The 17,404-nt window shown below is 50.0% G+C and overlaps 1 protein-coding gene across 2 annotated transcripts in view; it reads left to right on the top strand.

The window, feature by feature from the left end:
• The window catches only part of TMEM104 (transmembrane protein 104), a 44,462-nt gene extending 28,231 nt beyond the window's left edge, over nt 1–16,231 (top strand). For both annotated transcript variants that reach the window (XM_065647793.1, XM_065647792.1), the window contains exons 9-10: nt 130–223; nt 12,654–16,231. In XM_065647793.1, the coding sequence (XP_065503865.1) occupies nt 130–223; nt 12,654–13,414 (855 nt within the window). In that variant the 3' untranslated portion in view covers nt 13,415–16,231. The remainder of the gene's footprint in view (nt 1–129; nt 224–12,653) is intronic.
• Nucleotides 16,232–17,404: the final 1,173 nt, after the last annotated feature.

The following is a 17,404-nucleotide window of genomic DNA, read 5'->3' as shown; positions in this document are numbered from 1 at the left end:
GAAAGCTCCATGACAAACAGACGTGTCTGGAGGTGAACTTTCAAAGCAAGCTTTGCTTTACTGATGAATTTGTCTTACTAGCGGAATTTCTGGGTTTTAACTTAATGCGTGTTTTCGTTGTCCTTCCAGGCAGCATTCACTCTCCTCCTGGGTCCTTTCACCTTCTTCAATGTGCAGAAGACCAAGTATCTTCAAATCATGACGTCCCTCATGAGGTGGATAGGTGAGTCTTGGCCACCTCTTTACCACAGATGGAATCTGAGTCGCGCTACCAATGCATTTTTTGGCAAGTTATTCCTGTTTGGAAGCAAGCGCTTGTCAAAACAACCTCTTTGAGGAAGATTGTCTAAGCCTGATAAATATTCGAGGAAAAAGATTTTTGTTCTAGGCTGAAACTTCTGATTAAAACAAAACAAATTATTCTCGATCAGACATGAGCTGGTAGATGAATTTTTAATCTGGTTTGTGTGCGAGGCAGAAGTAATTTGGAAGAGTCTCCTGTGTGGGGGGTAAGCGTGATACCCACCAGTCGCTGTTCAGCAGTAAGTTTCTCATTCTCTCCGCATGCGTTCAACAGACATTGAACAATCTTTGTTTTGATCTGAGAACAAAAGACACTTCTGTCAGACTTTCCACCCTTAGTTTTATCATCTGTTTGCATTTTTTTTCCTCCGGGTCTTGCTTTAGCGTAGGATGTGCTGCACTGGAAACCCCCAAACCAATGTGTGCTGGTGTTGGGAAGCTCCGCTCTCATGAGTGCTCTCCAAAATCTTACTGCCAAGCACTTCTGGGAAGACAGATAATTCCCTTAAGGGAAATAAGACATTGCGACTCTTTTTTTTTTTTTTTTGCAGTGCCTTTCTCATCCAAAGATTTAGCTGCCTCACATCTGACTTGCATGTGTACATGCCCTTAAGGGCTGAGAGCATTGTGTGTGTTACAGAGGCTTATGTTGAGGTTTATCTCGTTTTGCATGACCTGGACAGAGTAAGGGATATTCAGGGCTAACAGAGAGGGTGTTACAGCACCAGCAGCATTTCCGCAGGTTAACAGTCTCCTGGTTCATGGGTCTAGACCATTCAAGCACAGAATTAGCTCTGTTTGTATCTATCACTGACCTGGAACAGGAAGAAAAGCTGATTCTCAAACTATTTCCCACGACACACACACTTGACCTGAGTTTGGTTGGATATCATCCCTGTTGTGTGAGTTCGAAGGCCTGTGATCCTGTTGGGAAGTGGCTGGCAGCCACTGCAGAGGAACAGAGATCCTCTCTTCTGGAGAACATCTGAGATGGGGTTAGGCAGTTGTCACCCAGCAAAATGAGGTTGGATTTTAAACCCTCCAGTCTCAGATGCTGAACAGCTGGAGTTAACAAATTCTGACCTTGGATGGTGTGAAAATCCCAAGTGTCTGTTTTTCCCTTTTGTTGTCTGAGCACATAAAAGGTTTGAAAGCCCCCATGTTCTTCAGAGAAAGAGGCTATCTCATTAAGGGATATTAAAGAAAGTTTTGGTGTGGGTTTTTTTTTCTTTTAAAGAGTAATCTCTGCTCAGCTTACTGGCCTGTTTCCAATCACCCTGCCTCCTCTTTCCTGGTAAAGACATCAGTCAGATCTCATCTTATCTCTGTGACAACCTGACGCCTGCTTGATCTGCCGTTGGTTTCCCTATAGCCGGCTCCTTCCAGTTTGAGGATTGCTAAACCTTGGCGTAAAGGCAAAACTGTTTCTCTTTTTCATCGCTTGATGGAGAGGGACAAAGGCAGTGTTTGGAGAAGTGTAGAGGAAATTCATGCTTTAGCCTGATTGATTCCTGCGTCAGCACGCCAGGGAACAGCCGCCCCAGATAATGATATTTAATGACCCTGACAGCACCTCAGTGGCTACTCAGAGCAACGGATTCCGTATGTGTACAATGAGGGATAGATTTGTTAGGAAAGACGATTTATCACTTAGGCATGTGATGCAGGGAGCAGAGAAAAGCTCTTGCTGCAGATTCCAGGATGAGGATGGATCCCGTACTGCTGAGATTTATCAAGCTGGCTTCTCCCATGTCCTCACATCACCACTGTCCCCTCCTCCAAAAGCAGGGCTGCAAGTTAAACACGGATTGATCTTTTGTTGGTGCTTAGAGAGCTTAGATCCTGCAGAATGGTCTTGGCTAGTGTTTTGTGGTCTCCTGAACTTATCCTGCCTGAATGCCAATGGCCAGATGTGGGCTCTCTGTCCTGCTATAATCTGTGCCTTTTCTTCATCTTCCTTGAGTTGTTTTTAGCTGTGTCAAGGTGGTTCTCCTTCTGCTGAGCACTCAGAGCTGAACACTGGAGCTGCCAGCCTGTTTGTGCTGGGTAAAAACCTCCCACATGGACCGTGGATTATTCAGCTTACCTGTGCCTGCTATGGGTGGGAAGCTGACCCATCCTTTGCATCACAATTTGAAAAAAACGAGCCTACTTGGTGATCGGGGAGGTCAGTACAGGCTTTGCAACATGCCTACTGCAGGACTCACCGTACAGCCTTTTCCCCAGCTGGGTGAAAAGCCCCCGGATTTTGGAGCTGATGTAAAGCTGCACTGCCCCAGGTGTACTGGCAATTCAGATGACAGTGGCTGAGAGGATGGTTCTTGGCAGCGGGGAGAGCTCGCTGTGTGTGAAGGTCATTTCTGCCGGTGTTTTTAACAGTGTCAGGCTTGCCTTTGAAAGTTGCTTTCCCTCTTTCTCCTGATCTAAGTGATAATCAAATGTCACTTGCCTCCTTCTAGAGCCTCGCGCTCATCACAAGCAGCACATCAGCTAACAAAGCCTACAGCAGTCTCTTTCCACACCTCATGGACAAGAAAAATTTCATTCTGTCTCTGAAAAATTCAGCCTTAAACTCTGGGATGTGAACTAGAAATTAAAAATGGTCAAATTCGAAGAACGCGGAGATGCAGCAGGGATCAGCCCTTCATGTGGTTGGTTTTTACTTCCCAGGGTAAAGGTGCCAGGACTGGCACCTCTGAAGTCTCTAAAATGAGCAAGTTGAAGAAGGAGCTTGCAAGCCCAAGTACTGCATGGCTGGAGAGCCCAGACAGATGGGCTCCGCTTGTCTGGGCCTGCGGAGTGCGGAGAGCTCATCTGGAAACACGGCTGGCATGGTGAGGCGTAGGAGCAGAGAGGGTGGATCTGCGTCTCCAGGGGCAGTGGGTGGCACAGAGAGGGCTTCCAGAGCCACCAAGCCTTCTGCAGAGTCACAGCATACACCCTTGGCTGCAGAGCTGCTTGCCGCCTCACGTGGGCGAGTGCCAGCAGTTAAATTCAGTGCAACAGTTGGCGCTTGGTCTGCCGAGTTATCTGTGCTTAGAGATCTCGGCTCTCTGGCGGGTGTGTAAGGGTTTGGCCACACAAGCTCTCACCCCTTTCCCAACTGTAAGAGCTCCTCAACCTGCTTTGTCAGCCCTCTCCTTCATGTGTCCAAACTGCCTTGGGAGACGAAGCGCAGGCGCCCTGATGGGTGCTATGGGGTGCCTGTTGTCTGTGCCCTTTCTCCAGGGAAAGGGAAAATCACTTATTTGAAATCCTGGTAATGGTGCTTAAGGTGAAGCCTTGATTTGAGTTAGGGCTAAAACCTTGTTGGCTCACCCAGCTCTTGAGTGAGGATACTGAGAGCAGAGACAGGGCCCAGATGGGGTGCCCAGGTAAGGACCTCAGGAGGGTGAATCATGCCCTCGGGATGGGGAGGGTGCCTTCCCCAAAGTGGAACTCCTTCCTACCTTCCACCTCAGCCTCGCAAGTGTGGAGCTGTTGTTAGCCCAAGTCCTTTACCGGTTTTGGAGCTTGCTTCCAGGTCTCTTACAAGGTTTTTGGAACAGTGCATCTCCAACTAAGTAATCAAGAAATTAGAGCTGTTGGTATTTTCAATTCTGCTGTTTGGACTTCAGGCTCTTTTTTTCCTGGAGGGTTTAAATCTGTGGTGGTGATGGATTGCTCCCTAAAGAAACTTGAATATATAGCTGTTTGTTTGTTTGTTTTTCTGTCTTTTCTCCAATCCTGATCAAGTGAGTGGCGTTGGGGGTGAGCTGCTGGAGGGCTCGGCACAGCAAAAGGGACTGAGCCGGGCAAGTCTGGTGCACTTCTCAAAGCAGAGGGGACACAGCTCACTTGGGCACAGCCCTACCTCTTTATTACTGGATAATATTGGATAATAACTGTCTAGCAGCATCATGGGAAAGGATATGGATTAGGAAAGATAACAAAAGGACAGGGCTTGGTGCAGCTCAGCTGCAAACATTGGGCTATTGTGTATTAAGCAGCTAACCCGATTAACTGCAGCCTGTTGCAGCCCAAGATGCCCGGGTCTATAGGTGAAGACTGTTGGCTTTAAAGACATGGGTAGCATGATTATCACTGCTCTTATTGAATAGTCTCTGGCAAATGCTCCCATACAGCTCCCACATGGGACATTTGCTCTATGTGCTGCTCCTGATGCTGTATCGTAGTTATTAGAAAGTATTGTATTTTAATAAAGAGACATTTTATAGAGGTATAAACTTCTCTGTTTGGTTGCTGCAGGCTCAGTTCTCTCTCCCTGTAGCACAGGCAGATCATACCACGTCGATTCAAGTTACTGCAGCCCTCGAGATGGATCACTCCCAGCCCTGGCCGAACTGCCATCTCACAATTATATACCCAGAAATAAAATCTCTCCCCTGGCTCTTTCCCCTGGCCAGTAAGGAGGAGGGAAAAAATGGCAAGAATAGCCAAGAAGTGTGCGTTGAGCTCCTTTTTTTTCTCTCCCTCTTTCTCCTGTCCCATCCCCTTCCAGGGTACATGGTAGAAGGCTTCTAGGAAAGGGCTCTCCAGAGCACGCTGCTGGGGCTGACTTCCCTTAGCTCTTCATTTCTCTGATACTTCTGCTCCCTCTACCAGAATCCTGCTCTTTACAGGACCCCTCAGCACTTCCCTGCAGAGAACTGGTCTCAGACCATCTCACTACTAGTAATAATTGTGTGTATATATATATATATACACACACACATATATGTATAAAAAGTGATACTCAATTCAATTGCTCTTACCAACCAGTGACCGATAACCAGCCCATCTCACAGCGAACAGCGAGTCCCAGTAAAGAGAGCACACCAGTCCCAAACAGCCGATCTCAGCAAGAGAGCAAAAAGGCAAAAAAGGCCAAAGGCGAGCTAACTGCAAGCAGCAGAACAGCAAAAAGGCCAAACTGACTAGCCAGAAAAGCCAACTCCAGCTATATTTGGTGTGTGACACTAATTGTAGGGAGTATTTCATTGTCCAGCCTGGATGGCAGTTTAGGTGCTGTCCTGCTCTGTTCCCTCCCAGCTGCTGCTTGCACCTGCAGCTGGAAAGTTGAAAAAGTCCTTGGTCTCCTTGGCAACAGCCAAAATATCAGTAAAGTTCTTGCGTTCTTTTCAGATCAACTCGAAAACACAGTCCAGCTACTGGAAAGAAAACATTAACTCTATCCCAGGGAAAAAGCAGTGTTATCAGATTATACTCACTCTAAATCCAAAATAAAAGACCTTGCTAGCTACTAAAAAGAAAAGTTGAACTACTATGAAGAAAAATTAACTTGTTTTCAGCAGAACCAGCACATCCTGTGTTTCCAGTCTCCTGCAGAGAGGTTTGTCCGCCAGTGTCCACAGTCCTCAAGGTGGCCTCTTTTCTGTATGAAAAATGGAGCTTTCTGCAAACAGCTTAAGGAGGCACCAGTTCAATCTCTGCCCCTTTCCTTTCACAGCGTACGGGAGTGACAAGGAATAGGGACTGGGCTGTAAATCAGGACACTGTTGCATGTTCATTCTGACAAGCTTCTTTGCCAAGGTTACTTCATATTCTTGCATCCCTTTTGGAGCAGAGAAAACTGCTGCCAGAGCCCAGGGTAAATAATTCACTATGAGAAGTGAATATATTTATGAAGAGTTAGTTAAAAGGCTGTGGTTCTGTCATGCCTGCTTTCTGAGCTGTCGGCTGAAGAGCTCATTTCGGTAGAGTTTGTGGGGGGCAGTGGGGTGAAGCGGTGCCTGTGTGAGTGAAGGAGCCTTGTTAGCTTCAGACGCAGATGGAAAGTGACGTGCGGCGCTGGACGAGACCACTGAGATCCTGCCTGAGGAGCTGACGTTCCTGAAAAGAACACTTCATCCAGGCAGCAGGAGACGAACTGATGGGTCTGAGTGCTGGAGAAAGGAAGATGAAAGTGTAAGGACACGTTCAGCCCTGCAAAATGGTCTGAGTGATGGTGCCCACACAGGTTTTTAGAGCGAGTGTGAGGCGTGGAAAGCTGCTGTCTGTTCAGAGTGTGCATTGTTGGAGGAAGATAATAAAAACTGCTCAAAGCAGGATGGGGAAGGTGTAGCTGAGGCTGTAGAGCACCTGGATTTCATGGGACACAGGTGCTGTGCACCCAGTGCTTTCCAAAGCATGCACAGGCTCACAGAGACACCAAAGTGTGAGTTATTCCCTTCTCACAGAAGAGTAAATTCTTATATGGAGAGAGAAGTGACTGTCAAAGCCAAGACCAAGTAAACAGCGGAGCTCAGAGCTGAGCTCCGGCTGCAGAGGCTTCATGGTGCTCCTGCCAAAGGTGGCTGGAGGAGAGGACAATAAACTGCGTGGGTAATTTTCCACCACAAGCAAACAAGCCTCGCTGGCTGCTCTTTCCTTCCCATATGTCGAGATAAAGCCTCCGTGATAAACACCAGAGCACAGAGCCATTTGTCTCCCTGTGAACTGTTACTGGTGTGCAGATGCCTGGAGCCCAGCTGATGGGGATGAGATGGGGCTACCACTGCAGGGGGCGCTACTTGTAAATCTTGGTTATCACACAGCAAACCCTGCCCCAGGCAATGAAGAGATGCAGGGCAGTGATGCCTTAACAGCAGAGAAGCTGTGCTGAACTGCTTTTAGCAGCCAAAAAAGTCCCGGTGGTACTTTTTAATAAAGTTTCCTTTTGTGAACGGAACAGTCTCTGCCCGGCCCGGGGCAGCAGGAGCTTGCCAAACCTGGGAGAGGGGGTGGCCAAGAGGCTTTTTCTTGCCTTCCTGATAAGCTGTATCACACTTACGTGATCTTAATGTGCCCGACATGTGGCCACAATTCCCCAGCTGTATGAGCAACAGTCTCCTGCCATGTAGACCTGGCCTTAGGCTTTGGGACAGGGATGTAACGCTGTCCCTGCTTTCCATTAGAGGAGTCACACTGATGTCCCACAACTTTAGCTCATGCCTTTCTTCTGGGAAGTAATTTCCCTCCTCCTCCTGACATCTCTCGCCAGAGAATTGCTGTCTTCTACAAACATATCCGTCTTGCTTCGTCACAGTCTCTGCACTCATAAATCCTTCATCTTCCTATAGACAATGTTTTAGGCTCTGTCATTGCCTTGTCTGATCCTTAACTACCCCAGCTCCCACATCTGATGGAGCAAATTTGGTTTTCATGTTACCTCTTTACAGTCATTTCATATAGAAACCTCCTCCAAAGGCTGGAGAAATTTATTCAGTTGCTGCTCTGGAATTTACAGAGAGCTGGAGGTCTTGAACAAGTGACAAGATTAAAGCTTCTGCAGGAGAAACTGAGTAAATGAGTTTTAAATTTAAGAATCAATATCTTAATTTCAGATACTTTGTTCTGCCAGCAACGGTGAACTCCAGCCGTGCTTTAATACTTCAAACACCACAGCATCCGTAACGCCTGGCAGTTCCAGAGTTGCAGTGGACTCTCAAACTTGCCCAAAACATGGACAGAAGACACTTGGCTCTGGGCAGGGGCACCAGCATCCTAGAAAGACATGAGTAGTGAAGTAGCCAACATGAGTGGTGAGAAGGGATGCAGAAAGTAGGACTGTCCTGAGATGATGCTGTTCTGCTCAGGGTGTACAGAGCAGATGCTCTCGTTTTTATCCCCCCTCTCCTGAAAGAGTTGTTCTTCTGTTCTTCTGTTCAGGAGTTCTGTTCAATGTTCTTCTGTTCAGGAGTTGTCTGCTGTGTGTCGGCGTGATGGAGGATCAGGATCAAAGTTAAGGTGGGGAGAGATCTTCCTCCTTCCAAAGAGAGTGGGCTCAGGACGCTCATGAAAACGTCCTCCTTGGAATCCATCATGCCACCTAATGTATGAAATGGGAAGCAAGTGGCATTGCCTTGTGAAAGGGTGATTCATTATCATTATTTCCTGGCATATTGATTCTCCGCTTCGACAAGAAAGCTCTGTCACGCTGTCAGCCGGCGGTGACGGATGGCCCTGCCGCAAATGTGACAGCAGCACAACGCTGCTTCGACAAATGAATAGGGTAGGGGGGCAGCCAGGCATGGGCTGCTCGAGGGACAGCGGGGTGTCACTGTCCTCCAGGATCCCTGGGAGGAAGAGCAGACAGGTATGGTGGTCATCTCACCGGGCTTTCCTGGAGGGAGGAGAATGGGAGTAGAGCAGAGGTGGAAAAGATGTGACTCGAGCTGTGGTGAACAGGTGTGCGAGATCGTTCTTCCTCTGATTTTACCTTTCTGACTCTTCGCATGCAGGTGGTTGTCATGTAACTTTGTTCTGTGTTGTGTTGTTTGGGTTTTTTTCCCCAATAATTTTTTTGCTCATCCCTGGTTTGTGGCTGTCTGCCACCATACTTTCTAGAGCCAGTAAAACCATCCTTGTTTTAACTGGGACCAATGCTTTGAAGGGCAACAACCTGTCTCCCGGCATGGCTCAGTTCAGGTTCTCCATTATTATCCACATGTTAATAGAGAGACAGATGTGGGGCACCAGGTAGAACACACTAAAACCAGAGTGTCTGGGGAGAGTGCAAGGGAGGGTTAAACCAGAAACTCATTCTGAGCATCAGTTCTTCTTCCAGGAGCCTACCATGATGGGAGGAGGACATATTTCAGTCTTGCACTTCTTTTTTTTTCTGCAGTAGCTTTTCTGCAGAGAGATGAAGCCCCTGTACAAAACAGCATTTTTCATTTACAAAGGTGTTTACTCTGACTCTGCAAAACAATCCTTAAACTTAGAATGGCTAAATTATCTTCTCTGCAGCTCTGTTATGCTTCTATCAAAGCTCACAAAAATATATTTTTTAATATCCCCAGACTCCCATATTTTCCCAGAGTGCTCTTATTTGGATGTGTGCTCATCCATATTCATCCTTCCTCCTGCAAGAGCCATGGCAGAGCTGCCCTGTCTCTGAACCAACATCTCCTGAGTTGAGCAGGAGGGTTCTGGAGGGGAGGCAATTGGGCAGCAGTGATGGGGTTCATCTCAGGTTTTGCTTTACAGCATACCCCTTTTTTTCCCCCACCCACAGCTTCACTTACATCCTTCAGTAAAAAGGGTGCTCAGACCTCCAGAGGATAGAAGATGAGAAGTGTCCTCTTTGCCTTGCTGGCTGCGAAGCGTCTGTGGTGTGTTTGGAGAGGGTCTGACACTGTTGAAAGTTCAGGACAAGCAAAACCCTCGGTTACTTTTTAGGCACTTGTATGAAACAAAGGTTTAAAACAAAGTTTTCACATCACCTACTAACAATCCATGGTCACATGCTGTCCACGTCATGTTGTGGCTCCGGGAGCTGTTGGTGATAGTGTGTGAAGGTGTTTCATCCCAGGAGCATGTTGCTTATATCCTGCGTCCTGCATATAGAGGAAAAGATTAAGGCTTTTTTTTATGGACCCGTGTCTGACTTCATGGAGGTCCTTGTGATGAAGGAATGTTGCTGGACGGTTCATGCAGCAGCTGTAGGTGACTTGCAGTGGTGCGGTGGGACTGTGACTTCAGCCTCCCGAGGTAGAGGAGGGTGCGAACAGGAGCTCTGTGTGTGCCGGGGGATCCTGTGCTGCCTCTTGTCTGCCTGTCACTCACAGGCTGTCAGCTCCTTCTTATCTCGATTTATCACCCAGCGTAACTAGGTTTCAGAGTTTCATTTTGGGGCTTGCCTCCTCCCAGGGACAGGCAGATCAATCTGGCTTGCAAAGGTTTTAGCGCTCTGCTTCCAGGAGTGAGAGAAAACACAACCCTAGGGGCAGGGCTGCTGTTGGCTTCTCTGGGACTGGGATTGTGCTGGGGAGGTTTCCAGTTTACCCAGCACCTCCTCTCCCAAGGATCATCCATCTGCAGAGCTCCAGTGCTGGGGCAGGAGGAACATAGCTTGCCTTGGTGGGAACAGAACCAGTTCAGGTCTTGCTGTTAGATCATCACTCCTTGTCGCTTTAATACATTTAATTTCTGGAATTATTATTGAAGGAAAAAGAAAGGTTATGAGTTCTAGCTGCTTAAGCCAAAGAGTTCTAGATCCATCATTTAGGGAATCCACAGGAATTCTGTTCCTTCAGTGCTCCCCACCAGAAAAGCATATGCCAGGGCAGAGCTCGTGTCTCTAACTGGAGAGATGCTCCGAGGTTGGGGTGCCAGCCTGGGGGTTCCCCTGAACAGCAGCACCTGTTAGCACTGGTCCAGACAGCAGAGTTTTGAGCCAATGGTGAGAGTGGGTTGGGGGATGGAAATAGTTCAATCTGAGCAGAGCAGGTGGAGATTTACTCTCATGTGCCGGGGAAGAGGTGTGAGACTTCTGCAGCTACACCTCATCCAGGACCAGCTCAGGGTTTGGCTTCAGAGTCAGCTCACCTCTCCTGAGCAAAAGGGAAAAGACTGATTTCATTGTGTTTCTAGCACTGCCTCACCTGGTTTGGCTTGTTGCTTTGGGCACCTTATCTTCCTTGTAGCCTGTGCAGCCGATGTCACATCACCTGGAACACGGCTCTCTTGGGACATCTTGCTCCAGCACATACTGCTGGAAAATATCTCCTCTCCAGGGAGCAACGGGGGGGCACAACAACCATTCCCATGTTCACAGAGCCCCTTGCTTGCTGGCTTGAGTGACGGCGAGGGGAATTGCCCACCCCCAGAGCAATAAGCTGTTGCTTTCCATAGCCCTCTGTGATTGCTCTCGGGGAAGTAAACACAAAAGTGGCCTGGCCCTCATGCTGTGGAGGAACGGATCTGCTGTCACCAGTGCGGTGCTGGTGGAGAGCTGTTAGACCCGCCCTGTCACTGGGAAGCACTGGGAAGCACTGGGAAGCAAGATGTTTCCTGCGGCAGCGTGAGATGAAACGCGGCGTGAGGCTCCGTCAGGGCTCAGCACGGAGCTGGTGTTGCCGCAGGAAGAAGAGGAGGATTGCTGTGAGAGGAGAAACTGCGTTTCATAGAATCACAGAACCATTTTGCTTGGAAGAGACCCTCAGGATCATTGAGTCCAACCATTAACTCGAGGTTTCGGAGCGTGCTGGGGGTGCGCAAGGGGCAGTTCAGGTTAATCTGGTCTCGCTGGGGACAGTAGAGGCACTGTTCCTAACTGGTCTGTAACTGTCTTTCCCAGTCTCTGGCAGGGTTTCCCATCTCCAGCCGGCTGTGCCAGCACTAGGCACGGAGCAGCCAGTGTCCTTGTCACCCCACCGCGAGCCTGTCCTTGTCACCCCACCGCCAGCTGCCCAGCTCACAGCGCCGGTGGCTTGGCCGCAGGACTGCGCGCTGCTCTCTCTAATTCCTCTGTATATATATTTATGGCATTCAAAGTTGTCCGTAGTAGTAGCCTCAGCATTTTGTTCCTTTTTTTCATTGCCTGATAATTCACAGCTCTGCTCCAATGCCTCACACCGGTGCAGGAGACAGCTCTGTGCGAGCCACAGCGGCTCATCCATTGCCAGCACCAGACTGTAAATCTTGCTGCTTGCTGCCCTGCCAGGCAGGTTTTTTTCCCCTGCTCCTTGTTAACTACAGCAGCTGATGATCGTCTTTCCCAGGTTGATGTGATTTCTGTGACACCAGAATTAGTTTTCTGCCGGTTTTATGTGCCATGCTAGGAATAACAGTCTAGCAGTAACTGCTTCTGGCTTGGATTTCCACCAGCAGAGTAAATATGGGCATTAGCCCAATCTCCTCGATTCATTTTTGTCCGTAGCACATTGCTTTTCGTGATAAGCTTTGTAAAATGGTGTTAGGCTTTTCCCTGACATAAGTGAAGGGTAGACGAGCCGACTTTGTGCCTAGAAGTGATGAATTTTAATAGCAATCTTTCAGTGCTGCCTTAGTCCTTTCCAGACTGGCTTCTCCACCCTGGGATTAGCTGCAGACAGCCTGTTCCTCCTGCCTGGGAAATGGCTGGCTGGTTCTTGCTCCATCGTGCTTGACAGATCACAGCGACAGGAAAGCTCGGCACTGGCTGCTGCTCCCCTGCATCTGCCTGTGCATGTAGGTGAGGTCTTGGAGATATTAGTCCAGTTGCAAAATGTATAGGAATATTCCCGGAGTTGAGTCTGCAGCCAGGTTTAATCTTTTATTCCTGTAGAGGTCAAAGCTCAAACATCTCTAAGCCATTTTAAAATGATATTTAGCCCAGATGTGTAGCAGAAGCATCCCTGGACTGAGGGATGAAGGGCCCAGAGCAGCAGGAAGGAGGCTGGAGGGAGACATCTGAGCCCATTCCCTTATCTGCTAACTGAACGCAAGTCATGATTAATTCCTCTGCACCTTGCCTTTGATGTACCGCTTTCTCTGGAGATAAGGAGATGCTGCTGTGGGGCAGGAGAGAGCTGGTGCTGATGGGAGGAGGGTCAAGGGGAGCGCAGACCTGGGCTTGACCTGAAACCTTCTATCTCTCTCTCCAGCTTTCATCCTCATGATTATTCTGGCCCTCATCCGCATCAGCCGAGGCCAAGCTGAAGGTCACCCGTCCATGGCCCAGCTGTCTGGCATCCGTAATCTCTTCGGGGTGTGCGTCTACTCCTTCATGTGCCAGCACTCCCTACCGTCCCTCATCACACCCATCTCCAAGAAGAAGCACGTCAACAAGCTTGTGCTGCTCGATTACATCCTGATCTTGGCCTTCTACAGCCTCCTGTCCTTCACCGCCATTTACTGCTTCCGCAACGACACCCTCATGGACATGTACACGCTCAACTTCACCAACTGCGAGATCATCAATGTTGCCTTCATTCGTTATTTCCTGGGCCTCTTCCCCGTCTTCACCATCAGCACCAACTTCCCCATCATCGCAGTGACCCTGCGCAACAACTGGAAGACCCTTTTCCACAGGGAAGGGGGCACCTACCCATGGGTGGTGGACAGGATTGTCTTCCCTGCCATCACGCTGGTTCCCCCAGTGCTGGTGGCTTTCTGCACCCACGATCTGGAGTCCTTGGTGGGGATCACGGGTGCTTACGCTGGGAATGGGATCCAGTATCTCATTCCGGCGTTCCTGGCATACTGCAGTCGCAAGGACACCCAGCTGGTCTTTGGCAGCGGGACGGTCAACAAGCACCTCTCCCCGTTCCGACACACCTTCTGGATTGTGTTCGTGCTCATATGGGGCTTTTCTTGCTTTGTGTTTGTGACTGCGAACATTGTCCTGAGCGAGTCGAAACTCTGATGTGGGGGTGGCAGCACGTTACCCCCGGGGCTCCAGAGACTCCAGCATTTCAGCCCCCGCCCTGCAACTGGGGAGGGGGAGAGGCAGGTGAAGGGAAGGTTCCAGGCCATCGGCTTGGTGTCACAGGTCAGACCTGGACACAGACTTTCTTCACTCCATTTTGGGTGTGGATGGAGTGGATTCAGCCTTGTTACAATCTCTCAGACCCGCTACATGAAGCCATGGGGCTGAGCCCGTGGCAGCCTGCACGGTTCATCAGTGTCCAGCCATTTCTGCCTTCAGCTCTGTTGGAGCATCACTCCCTCCGTCCCTGCCCGGCTCTCTGTGTGCTGCAGGTCTCGGCACACAGGAGAGCAGACAGCCTTGGCCGCTCACTGCGCTCATCTGCTAAATGTCCCTTTTCCCAAAGGCTGAGATGTGCTGTGCAGAATCTGGCAGGAGTTTGGGAGAACTGAGTCTCTTCTTTCTACTGAGACCCCTTCAAACCAACCTCCTGTGCCAGCTGAGGGAAGAAATTAGGGTGGCAGTAGATCTAATTCAGAAGGAAATAATTCTGTGCTCTGTTACATTTTATTTTTCTAGAGGCATTAAGCTGTTTGTGCACCGTGGATTGCCTGGGATCTGGGATCTTTTGCTTAGAGTTGGATTTCTCCAGCCCAGCAGTTTACATTCACACTTCTCACCCTGTTCTCCTGCACTGTGTCAGCCCAGACGGACAGAGCAATGCAGGGATGCAGTTTTTCGCCTCTGGAAGGGAAAACACAGCCTTTGCGTCCCTTTTCTCCTGCCTGCAGCTGGCAGAGCCCTTCTCCCTTCTCCCCTTTGCACGGGGCTGGGACAATCCACCAGACCCTGGCACCAGGATTTGAGGTGCTAATTACCTGGTCCTGCCACTCGTGAGGCCCGCAGGAGCTCTGGCCGTGCGCACTGATGCATTTCCAGCCTCCTGCGCTGGGTAATTAGCCTTGAAACGAGGTGGGTGTTAACGCCGGGCACTGGGCTGGTGCCAGGAGGCAGCGACAACACCTGGGCTCAGCCCTGCCAGCGGGAGAGCAAAAACTGAAACCCCAGGGGAGGAAAAACTGGAACCAGGCTTGGATACCCCCCTCTCCTCTTTCTGCACAGGGTTGAGGTGGGCTTTGGACTGACCCTGCCCAGCTTATCTGAGAATTGGGCTGCCCATTACCTGAGGCAGCCTGTGCTCAAGGTGGGTCTCTGCTTTTGAGGCTCCCGGTAGTCACTGTAATCCCACACGGTGACAAACCGTTCTGGGTCCTGAGCTCTGACGCCTTTGGGCAAAGACCAGACGGGTTTTCCTAACAAAAGGAAGAACTTTTAAAAGTTTTCACCTGAACTATTTAAAACCCCTTATTAAAGTAGGTTCAAAGGCAGGTGCATGTCACTTGTGTTAGATCCTCTTGCCCTCTGCACTTGCTGCAGGATTAAGTGTCACCGCTCGCTAACGCAGGCTTTGAACTGCAGCTCTCTTTAATCAAGCTCTGTTTTCAAGTAGGACTTTCTGGTTTCCATATGACCTGAAGTGCTGCTCCTGGGGGAATATGCAAGTACCTGGAGCTGTATAAAAACACTTCACGGCTTTTAAAGCAAAACCCTGCACCTCTCGAGCCTGAACGCCGCTGTGTCCTTGCCGAGCTGCTTGAGAGGATCCGGGGGTGGCTGTTTGTCTCATTTGCAGCTTGATCCTAAGCAGGTGTTGGCAGCCCTGAGTTTAAACATCCCCAAATGCTCCGGGGAAGCTGAGGTGGCATCTTCATTGCCAAATTACCAAGGTATTTTACAGGTGGCTGGTGCTGGTGTCTTGTTTAGGAAGAGGCAGGTTGGAGGGCAAGTTGATGGGGCAGCTGAGCTGGGAGGTTTTGCGAGGCAGTGGGGAGCCGGGCAGAGCCAAAGGGAGGAATTTAATGCTGATGAAATGAGCTGTGGGAAAGTTGGAGAGGCTGTGGGGGCTGCTCACTGCACAGGTGAACAGGGGGCTTTATGGAGGGGCCCAAGGCCTTTCGGACCGTGCTGCCTGCCCTGCAGCCTCCGTCCCTTCAAGTGCCCATTTCAACCTCTCGCCTTCACATTTCATTGCCAGCCAGAGAAACGGGGCTGTTCCCTCTTATTTCATCTCTCATCCTCCCTTCCCCTCTCGGGGCCTGGTCTCCCTCCCCTCCTGCCCCTGTTTCATACCTGCCTTGCCTGGGGTGGGAGCCAGCCTGGCACCCCCTCTCCTGCCGTCTCTGACATTTCAAGATGTGCCTTCTCCTCCCTGCCCCGGGCGACCGGCTCTCCTCCTCAGCATGGGCCTTGCCTGGAAGAGCTGCGTGGATGCAGGTTTTGGGTGCAGGTTTTTGGATGCGGTGACGCGTTGGTGGCTCATATCCTGGCTGCAGCCTTTGCCGCGGTACCTTATGGAGAAGAGCTCTGGTCCCCAAGGAGCCGCAAGTGCTTTCTTAAATAAATAACCACAAATTCCCAGACACCCGCTGTCCTTGCACAGCAGCCAAACAAATCAATCCGAGGAATCGGGGTGATTAACGGAAAGAAGCTCGACAGCAGAGAGATCATTTTTCATATAAAACATGAATAGCAATGCCTTAAAAATTACTGGAGAAGGCGGGGAGGGTACGGCTCGGCGGAGCTGGGGGACACTGGGTGACCCTGATGCGGGGCAGGAGCTCTCTCTGCTCACCCATCACAAATGAGTCTATTTTTATTCGGCTGTTATCAACACTAACAATTCATTATTACAGATTCTCACGTGATGCTTGTCCTGACTGTAATTAGTTTTCAAAAAATGGGATTAAAAAAAAAAACAACAACAATAAAATGCACATTATACATCTGCTTTAGTCTGGCTGCTTTTTCCATCCCCTTCCTCCTCTTGTGCCTGCCCCGAGCAGCTATTCCTGGAGGGGATGGGATGAGTGATGGGGCTGTGGGCCAAGGAGAAATGGCAAGCGGAGAGGCTAATGGAGACCCTCACCTCTCCTCTCCTCGCCTCCTGCAACTCGGTGGTAGCTGCAAACTCAATTAAACCATCTGTACTTTCCCCTTCTCAATTATGGCTCCTTACACTTAAACCCAAACAAATTGAATCGCTCCAACCGCCTCGGGCTGCGAAGGCAGTTTCTGCCAGCAAATTTATTATCACCATAAAGCGCAGCTTGATTTATGTTAAAATATTAAAACAGATCTTTATGATGGAAATAAACACTTTCTGCTGTGATTCTCTCGACGGACCTCACAAGCAGCGGAGGATTTCGGGGCTTGGGCTGTAAATCTGAGACCAAACTGCTGTTGGGGATGAGTTCACTCTTTCGCAGCACTTCGAAGAGCCACGGCTAGGGAAGGAAAAACCAAAACTCTGAGCCTGAGAGGCGGGTTTTGGCAAGGCTTGGGCATCACCAAGGAGCGGTGTGTCACTTAGGCAGGGTTCAGCTGTTTGGGCAGCTGGGCCCTGACCCTGTGGAGCTGTCAGCATCTTGGTCACGATGCCAAGAGATCAGGGCAGTGAAATAACGTGTGCCGTGGTGATGCTGGGGTTGGGGGGTGGGTGCTGGGGATGCCATTGTCTGGGGGGGCCCTGCTTGTCCCCCCCGGCAGGGCTGAGCCCAGGAGGTGGGTGGCCAGCCCTGAGCCAGCCGTATTTCTCTTTGCACATAAACGGCAGCCCGCAGTGTCCCAGGGCGGCACGGGTGCCAGAGCCAGCTGAATTAAAAAGTGATTGATTAGACTATTTCACCAAAAAGAAATAAAATCTCTTAGCGGCTGTTAAGCACTAAACTACCCAACCCCGGCTTTGCAAAGCCCAGTCAGAGGGTGCTTTCAGGCTGCTGTTTCCCCGCAGATTTGTCCCGGGTGCACCCCGGGGTGAGGGGATGCTGCAGGAGCAGCTCAGCCCTTGGTCCCGGGGTCACGCATCTCCCACCTGCTCTGGGCTGCTCCTTCCCCCGTGCCCTGTTTTGGCTTCTGTCCCACCACTGC

This window comes from Caloenas nicobarica, chromosome 18 (assembly GCF_036013445.1).
Source record: "Caloenas nicobarica isolate bCalNic1 chromosome 18, bCalNic1.hap1, whole genome shotgun sequence".
Lineage (NCBI taxonomy): Eukaryota > Metazoa > Chordata > Aves > Columbiformes > Columbidae > Caloenas > Caloenas nicobarica.
Note: the sequence above shows the minus strand (reverse complement) of the source record. Positions and strands in the feature narration are given on the sequence as shown.